This window comes from Cicer arietinum, chromosome 6 (genome assembly GCF_000331145.2).
Source record: "Cicer arietinum cultivar CDC Frontier isolate Library 1 chromosome 6, Cicar.CDCFrontier_v2.0, whole genome shotgun sequence".
NCBI classification, from domain to species: Eukaryota; Viridiplantae; Streptophyta; class Magnoliopsida; order Fabales; family Fabaceae; genus Cicer; species Cicer arietinum.
Genome location: NC_021165.2, coordinates 39,972,103 through 39,982,038, shown reverse-complemented (window position 1 = coordinate 39,982,038; position 9,936 = coordinate 39,972,103). Strand labels below are relative to the sequence as shown.

At 31.1% G+C, this 9,936-nt stretch overlaps 1 protein-coding gene across 2 annotated transcripts; it reads right to left on the bottom strand.

Moving 5' to 3' along the window:
• Positions 1-1,458: 1,458 nt before the first annotated feature.
• Positions 1,459-4,864, bottom strand: LOC101509722 (protein GRAVITROPIC IN THE LIGHT 1). 2 transcript variants are annotated; one of them, XM_004516558.4, is made up of 2 exons: positions 4,591-4,864; positions 1,459-3,034 (listed from the first exon to the last, which is right to left on the bottom strand). In XM_004516558.4, exon 2 carries the CDS (start codon positions 2,966-2,968, stop codon positions 1,709-1,711), a length of 1,260 nt encoding a protein of 419 aa, XP_004516615.1. In that variant the 5' UTR covers positions 2,969-3,034; positions 4,591-4,864; the 3' UTR covers positions 1,459-1,708. The 2 variants fall into 2 exon arrangements, with proteins under 2 accessions (XP_004516615.1, XP_004516614.1); XM_004516557.3 differs by having other exon boundaries at positions 4,678-4,863.
• Between the last annotated feature and the right edge of the window lie 5,072 nt (positions 4,865-9,936).

Genomic DNA, 9,936 nt, shown 5'->3' with positions numbered 1-9,936 from the left:
ATGCTTATAACAGTGTGGTTCTTATTGTATGTTTCAAGTGAGGAATGCACATCCTTTTATAGAGATTGTTTAGGGTTTCTGGTCATTGTCCTAATTGGAAAAATTCAGAATATATCATGAAGTTTCGTATCAAATATTTTGAGAATGATTTTCCAGAGAAAACTTTCCAAAATGAATCTTTGTAACCGATTTAGCATATCTTGGTATGGAGATAGAGGAAGCAAAGGACACGATGATCAGAGCATGTCTCATAGACCTTTCAAACAAGTAACAGATTCAGGATGTTCTTTAGAGGATGTGCAAAAGTTATGTTCTTTAGAGCATTGACTTTCATCATAATGTTAACTTTCATCAGAGCATACATTTTAAATCAGAGTCAGAGGATCAAATACTTGATGCGATTATCAGAGGTAAACAATCACTTTCTTGTCAGTATTATTAGAGGCAAACAATCGAATACTTCTTGTATTCATCAGAGACAGACGAATAGGTGTTTGTTGTAGTCATCAGAGGCAGACGAAATATATCATTGATTGTATTACCGGAGTCATCATATATGCATTTTAGAGCGCGATTACCAGACTTAAAATACTAAATCAAAAGAGGAGTATTGGTGTTCTTTTATCTTACACCAATCATCAGAAGATACAACATAAGATTATACAAAATTCACTTTATTTGAAAACTGCACACTTAATCAGAATGTTAGTGCTTTAAATTATTCTCACAAATTCATTTTGTTATCATCAAAATAAATAAGGTTCATAGTTCTTCAAACGAACTAGGTACTAAAAGTATTTTTGACAAAGTAGTGACTATACACAAGATAACATTTGTTACTATCAATTTGGTAAAGTTTTTTTTTTTTTCGAAGCACAATTTGTGAAAAATTAATCATTCACAAGTCAATTATACCATTCAAACTACTAACATCGAAAGAATGTAATCATTCTCTTTCTTTTTTTCTTTGACTCATTAAATTTGCTTAACAAATTCTCACTAAGTCTAGTTTCTAAAACACTTTTTTACAAATCATAATTATATAGCTCACAATTCCCCATCTCCTCAGATAAACCTAGATCATTGGCACAAGTATTGTGTAATGAACCAACAAACTTTAAATGAATGCATAAACTTGTAGGATTTTGATTGTCTGCAGTCAACAATCCACATATTCATAGCACATCAATGATCATTAGATCAAGACCAAACAATTTAAAATTTAAATTTCTAGTCCAACATTTTAGTTTAAAAAAAAAACCAAAATCAGCTGATCTCATTTCAAATTTCCCACTGCCACCAATGTCCGAAGTGTGAGAAAATGCTGACTATAAGCAATCTAAATCTGCGCAGAAATTTTTTTCATTTTGAAGTGGTAATGTACTGCTCTTTGATTGGTATAGTGCACTCTGCTGTAACAATGTACCCAGGAATCTTTTTTTCCCTAAAGCAATGAAATTCATGAGTAAAGGGAAAACTTTTATATACCTTCAAATCTCCCTCCCACAAATACTAGAATTAGAGTTACAACAAGAGACTTGGACTTGAACTTACAAACAGATAAAGGGACCATGTAATCTTACAAGCACTAAAAGGGATCTTAAAATTACAAACACAACATTATCTTACACGATAAGAAAATGATAGCTGAAACAAACACATACAACCGAACAGGCATTTTGCCAAAAAGCTTGTTCGTTTACAGCAATCATTCAGCTACCTTCACACCAGAGAGGTAAACTTTACTCTGAATCACACTTCCCCCAATAGAAAATCCAGGCATAACCATCAATCCAACTTTTGGCTTTTCATCACTGTCATCCATTATCAGATTCTTGACCACGCTTTCCATGTAAACATCGGAGAATTCACTCCCTCCTTTAACCTGAAATACCTTGACATTTGGCTCAAAAGAATAAGCTAATTTGTGTAGAAGCCAAATCGACTTGGCCAGTTTCAGAAAAGCCTGGTAAAACGGAGTCCTTGGATGCCCTCCACCCATCACGTAATTTCTCTGATCTAAATTTCCGAAGAATGATGCTTCCATTTTTGGATGAACTACGACTACATATTTGCTCCTGCAAAATTTTCCAAAAATTGAATCTGGATTTTGCCCTAGCATGTCCAAAGGATCCATCTCCCTTAAAGCAAGAAATTGGTGGAAGAAGCTCTCTTTGTCAACTATAATATTGTCTGATTTGACAGAGAAGCTTTCGTTCTCGAAGCAACCAAACATTCTTTGGCATATGTAAGACTCGAATGCATATTTCTTATGAGCTCTCTTCGCATAAACAACATTGGGTTCAATTGAGTTAGCAGCAGCATCAAGGTCCCACCCAGCCGCTTTCATCATGTTGATCAAAGGTTTTGAAAAATCATGAATTGCTTTCGCAGCTGCTTCCACAGAAGTGGTAAAGAGATCTGGAGTTAGATCAACAGGGAAAAATCCATTTCCATCTTCGGATTCTTTGCTTGACAAACCTCTAAGCTTCAGATTTTTTTCTAGTTTTGCTCGCTTCTGACTAGCCTCCTCAATCTGCTGTTGCAGTTGATGGATCTCTGAATCTTTATTCTGAATTTCAGACTGAAATTTCTTAACCATGACCTCGTAGGTTTTCAGGAGGCTCTGTTGTTCTTGAATTTCTGCAGCTAAACGCGAGTCTTGGGGAGAAACGCAAACGGGCTTTGGGTTGTTTTCCCTGTAGAAATGCTTGAGTTCAGATAGATTTTTCAGCTCACTAATAACAAGTTTATCAGCAGTGTGGATTTTATCAGGATCATAGGGAGTATGAGCAGCTTGCAATTGGATATAAGCAGACTTCAGAGAAGAGATATTTGTGAAAATTTTAGAAACTAGGGTTTCCACAGCTTCTGGATTCTGGTTCATGGCTTCTTCCATTGGTTGGGGGTGGACCTTCTGGCTGTTGCTCTCACGTAATTGGGTCTCTTTTGCTCCAGTGGGTAGCATAGCTAACGCCAATTGCGGGGTAGATGAACAAGCTTTCCGTCAACAGAATCAAAATTAACACAGAACCTGAAAGATTTCAAAAAAGTTCAATCAAGGTGTTAATTGCAAGAGAAATAATTGAGAATGTGTGTGTAAAAGCATGCAGGGAGTGGATGCATGAGTGAAACACATTCAACCTATTAAAAACGTCACCTGCTAAAAGCAATGTGCCATTACATACTTTTATCTCTAGCAATAAATACTTGTATCATTTCACATGATATTTCATGCTTGGTGGAGTTTAAGTATTGTTTTTTGGACTTTCTCAGGAAAAAAACTCATTCAAACATGATCCACGACCTCAAATATATAAATTTATAATACAAGGAAAATAGGGGTGCTCTAATTCGGAGGAGAAAATATGATATAAATGTACAACACAAAAATAGAGATAATCACTTAAGAAAATGATTACAACATATACAATATAACTAATCATGCAAATAAGTAACATGTAAACAAATACCAATCTGGCAGTAATGAGCTAAAACTTAGTAATAGAAGCCATTTTCTACTGTGTCGGATACCATATTGGTAAGTTATAGTTTTCTCCAAGAAACTTTCTTTATTAGAAAGAAAGAATATCCATGTCTCTCTTCCCAAGTTTCTTAGACGTAGAACATTCTATAATCACAAGTCTACAACCATCCAATCCTAACTCCACGTATAGCATGTCCAAAATACAAAGACTCTAATTTCTCTTAATCTTACGGTTTAAACATCTAGAACATCAAAAAAGCTAACAAAGGGAATATAATGTACATGACAAAATACAAGTTCTCTGATTTCAATAAAATCATACCACAAGCACAAGGGTCAATTGATCCAGAAGACGAGTTCACAGAATCAATTGTCTACAACATGAACCATATATTTCTAACTACTAATCGGCAAGCGAGAACTAATAACCTATTCGAGTCACAGTTGTCCTTTCCTTACAACTACTCACTTAAAATTTACTATGAACTGGCCCAAAACACATCGATTTAATTCTATATCCAGAAGTCTTAGAAGTAACATCAAGCAAGTCCTCGAGGTCGAATCTTGGATCCAGTGTTTCAACATTTCATTATTTCAGTCATGGTACTACTATATAAATATATGAATGAAAATAAAACTTAAGCTGCGAAGAATAAAACAAAATTGAATGTAATAAGCGATTACTTTGAATTCAAAAATAGCAAGGCTTCACAAATAAAAATCTAGTTTACAATCCTAAGCCAGGAAAAGCTTATGTTAGAAAAATTTGATTAATCAACAAATACCATTACTACATATCTTCAAAAAAACAAATATTAAAATCTCATAAAAAAATGCAAAACAGAAATACTTCAGACATTTAATTTAGTACACAAATGAAACGGTGGGAATGAGGTTTCTACCGAAAAAGACTGCGTTTTCAGCAAGAGAATAAATCCAGCCTAAGAAATTTGGGGGAAAAACACGAAATAATATAAGAGGTGACAATTAACCCTAACTCTCAAGCAAAATTCAACAGAAAAGTATAATGATTTGAATCTAATATCACAAAATAGACCCAGAAATTGGAAACCCTAAATTGAAATAAAAAAGAGAGAGAGTACATGTTGGAGAAGAGGAAGAACGTTAATTGAAGAAAATGAGGCATTTGAAATGTAATAATGAAAGAGAGATCTGAGAATTTGAGAAACCTTATTGGAATTGGAAGGTGAAAGAGTGAAGATGAAGTTGGCTTCTGAGGTTCAGTAAAGTTAAAGCTTTGTTGTAAGTTAGTAACAGTGACTAGCTCCAACCGAAGTCCAAAACCCTATTCCTATTCCTGTGTGAAAGAAACGAACCAAAAACTTTAACCATTTTTTGTCGAAAACAAAAAAAAAAAACACGTTAACCATTTCTTCTTCCTTCCTTCCTTTTTTTTTTTTTTCCTCTTTTCTTTCTATTATTATATTATTGTTAGGCTAAATTACGTGGTCTCTTAACTTAATTTCGGAACGTTTTAGTCTTTTATCTTTTTTTTTTTTTCGACTTAGTCCTTTATTTTAATTTTAAGTGACAATTTGATATTTTATGTTTTAAAATTTCAACAATGATATCTTTTTTTATACAAAATTTCAATCAAAACTCATAAAATTAATTATATTCTTCAATTGAAAACAAATTTCATCAAATTCGTAATGCAAATCTTCAAATAAACTCATATTTTCATACTTTATTTGATATTTTTAGGAATAAAGGACTAAATCGGGAAGAAAAAAAAAAGATAAATAACTAAAACGTTACCTGAAATTAAGTTAAGGGACCACAGATGTAATTTATATACTAAAATCTACTTTTTTGGGTTAGTTGGAGGTCGTGGCTTGTAAGTGCGATCAACTCAAGCAACACTTTTTTTTTTTTTTTCCAGTAGGAGGTTGCTGCTGGGGATGCGACCTCCCAAAGAGTTTGTTAAATTTTTGTTAATTCGTTCTAGGTTTTATTTAATTGTTAATATTTTAATAAATAATTAAGTTAATAAATAATTATATTAAATAATAATAATAATACATTAATAAATAATAATAATAATAATACATTAATAAATAATAATAATATATTAATAAATAATAATAACAAAAATAATAATAATTATTATTATTATTAAAAATTATTATAATTAAAAATAATTAAAAATACAATAAAATAAATAAATTATATTTTATTATTATTATTATTAATGATTTTATTATTATTATTATTATTATTTTGTATTTATTAGATAAGAAAAATAAAAGGGAGTTGTTATAATAATGTGCAAAAATTGAGGAAGTTGTTATAATAATTTGCCAAAGGTCCACAAATAAGAGTATTTAACGTATTATCTACAACCTTGACCACATAATCCTTGCAGTTTTAGTTTCTCTATTTTTACCAATTCACATAATTGATCTTTCTATTTTAGAAGTTAACAGTTTTGGTCCATACCTCATATTTTTGAACTAAAAAATAACGATTTGACATATTTTAAATGATGTCACATACAATTTCATTATATTTGGTCTAAGGCAATAAATTTTTGGTCTAAGGCAATAAATTTGAATGTGTTGCTAGCATTTTTAGCACACTTTTTCAAATGTTGTTTATATGTTTAGGCCACGTTTTAAACCACAATTTTCCAAACATTTTTTCAAATTATTGAAAATTAAATAAGTCATTGAATAAAACACACAAGAGTTAAACATAATTAAGTCTTAATTAAAATATATGACAATAAGGAAGAACAATTGTCTTATCAAAATATTGTAACACAAGTAGTAATACACATCCAAAACATTGATGCTTCATTTGAGACTTTGTTGACAATGTCAAACTTCTTTTTTGAATTGTAAAAAATTCGATAACTCAAATTGTAGTTGTATTTGTTTGACCAATTGCTTCAAAATTTGATAACTCATATTGTGCTTGAGGTGCAATCTTAATCGAAGGTTGCTTGACTCTTAGAATTTGTTTGTCTAACTGTGTAGCCTTGGAACTAGCTATTTTAATAGTTGATGGCTTGTTTTGCTTGCTAATGGACTCTTTGGTTCCATTCATATCTTCATTATTAAAATACCTATCATTATCTTCTCACGCTTGATTTTGAATCTCGTAAGTAATTTTGCTTGATCTTGCTTCAAGTAGCTCAAGCTTGGAAATACTTCTTTCACCTTTGATCTTGAGCTTTCATCTTTTTCTTGCTTCCTTGTTCATTTTTTGTGAGAAAAAATATGAAGAAAAAAAATAAATAGCAAAAGGTTTTGAGTAAATATTGTTCAAAATTTAGTGTCAAATCACAAGAGCTAATGCTTCTCAATTTATGCTTTATCATAGCACAAAATTCTCCATTGTAGGAGTTTTGGTTCTCATGTGAATGAAAAACTCCCTAAGCTAGTAAAATTATATGAATGAACCAATCCAGAAAATATTTATCACGCAGTAAACTTAGTTTTTAATACATACCTCTAACAACTAATTGGGAGCATAGATTTGAAGCTATGGTAACATGTAATGAACTTTGATTTTACAGTTTGAATGCATGTTATTATTTATGAGCAGTTGAACACTTAAGTTATCACTCTGTCCTTACAAAACTACATTCTTCAAGCAAGAATGAGGATTAGAGAAACAACCAAGAGCTAACAAAGCTTAATTTCACATGTTAAAGAGAATGAAAAGGAAACATCATAAACCATAAATGCAATACATCTATTTGTATTTGAAGTTTAGTTTCATAATTACACATATGAATCCAACTATCATGAACAAAATACTTCATTTGACATCATAAGTAGACACACCTCAAGGTTTTCAAACTTGCATAATGAATGCGACACAAAGTCTATGAAACAACATATACTTCATTTGTTTTGAGAGAGAGAGATGATGAGATGATGAAGTCGGAGAGGTTGAAAAAAATGATCGTAAAAGAATGATTTAAGATGTTTACCAGTGCTCTTTTTACTAATTTTGCTAACTTTAAATTTTTTTTAATGTTATTTTAAAAAAATACAAAATATATCTTCCTAATTTGTTTTGATGTATTTTTGCTTTAAGCAAGGCCTCATATTTAGACTTTTTTTTTTTTAATATTTTACTTTTTTTTATCAAAATGTCACACATCAAAAAAATATTACAGAAATGTCCTACTTTTTAAACTCAGTTGATGATTGCAATGTGGGAAAACAACGAGCTGAAGACATTTTTTTCAATGTTAATAGAATGCTGCATCCCCAGGATGCAACCATGTATTGGTATATATATATATATATATATATATATATATATATATGTGTGTGTGTGTGTGTGTGTGTGTGTGTGTGTGTGTTTTTCATTTTATTAATATTGTTAATTATTATTTAATAAATTATATATAATTAAAATATTTAAAAAATTAAAATACTATTAATAAAATAAAATAATAAATAATAATTATTTTAATAATATTATTAGTTTTAATAATAATAATAATAAAAAGAAAATTATATTAATAAAATAAAATAAAAATACATTAAATTGAAAGAAAAAAGTACATTAAATTAAAGAAAAAAATCCATCAAATTTAAACTAATTATCTCCATCTAAATATTCTCTAGTTCCACATCTACGCGGTCATCGAACTCTTCTAGCCATTTGTACTGCTTGAGGTTGTTGTGGTTGATCATCAATTTGATCATTATCCTCTTTACAATATGTATGTAGATTAGAACCACTACCACTTGCTTCCGTATAATTTTGAGTTTCAACATTATACATGGAATCAAAAACAGCATAAGCCGACTCAAAAGTTGTGCAATGAGTACCAAACAAATTATAGAAAATTATGTTCCCTGTCGGATGAACAGGGGTTGGTATTGTTGACACTGAAGAAATGTAGTACTGAGTCGGTATATCTGTAGATTCATGTAGGTGTTGTGGTGATGATAAAGACGGTGTTTGGTGCATGGTATGTTGTTGTGGGGTTGAGTGAACGTCAGGATATGTTGAAGGTTGCAAACGTAGATCTCATTAAAAAAACACCTTATACGAATTAACTAGTGTGATGTCTGAACCAATTTATATATTCTTTATTGTGGCGTAAAACACCTTCTACGAATTGACCTTGCAATACGTAATTCTGATGTTCATTCCAATATTGAATCTCATCTTTCCAAACCGCACTCCAATTATTGATGGAAGCTGAACTAAAGTACAACTCTATTTGCATGATGTTTTCGACGATATGATAATAGTGCAGATAGTTACATGCAATTCAAGTGTTCATCTCTTGTTCGGGTACATGCAATCTAAATTAAATATTAATAGATACAAAAAATATAATTAAAAAAAGTGCAACTAAATGTGAATGGATATATTACTTCCTGAATGAGTTTTTGGATGAAACATACTTCGATGAATCATCTGGTGATTTTGACGACGATGATGTTGACGAAAGATATGAACGCAGAAGATCAACCTATTCTACCTGTATTCGATCCACCATTCTGTAAGACTCTTTACTTTTAATCCTAAATTATACAATTTTAGGATATTTTGTGTTGAATCTCTTAGGCTTTTAGCCTAGTTTTTGGTATTTTGTGAGTTAAATACCAAAAATATATTTTTGGAAACCCGATTTAAATTATTTGTTGAAAAATAATTTATTTACGTTACAAAAATTTAATACCGGACAATTTTGTTATCTTCCTCTGTTCCGTGAAAACCAGTGTTAGTGGTTTTCAAAACCACACAAACACAAACCACCACTTCTCGTCTAAACCTAAGCTTCCATTCGAGAAGTGACAGAAGGAAAAGTTGCTCCTCTCCACTCTAGGGTGCTAGTGAGCCAACTTTGGAAGTGGCGACGCGAGCGAAGATTTTACCGAAATTAATTGTGGTGTCGTAATCACTTGTTAAAGCTACAACGGAGGTAAGGGCTCCTTCCAAATTTTTAGCTTGCATATAGGATGCTATATGTGTATTTGTGGATTTGGAATTTGGTGAAATTGATGTGTGATTTTGTGGAAAAGGAATTTAATTCATTTTATGTGTGTTTTGAGGAAATTAAAGTTGATGTGTTTGAGGTGTGGTTTGTGAAAATTAATTTGGCGTGATTTTTATTTGAAAATGTGGAAATTTATGGGTGATTGATGATTGAACTTGGTGTGGATTTTGTGGAATTTGAATTGATCGAATTTAATGTAAATAATGGATTAAATTTGATGTGTGGTGGTGGAAAATATATGTTTGAGTATGCTCTGTGTTGAATTTGAAAATTATTAGTGTTAAATGAGTATTATAAACGGGAAATCTTTTAATATCTGCATTTACTTAATGATTGTTGTGGAAAGAGTTAGAATATGCTCATGCATTTCATAGTACATGATGACCGCGATAGGGCCATGGTGATAGTGGTGACCGTGATGGTCCACAAGAGGATGTCATGTGATCTGTTGGTT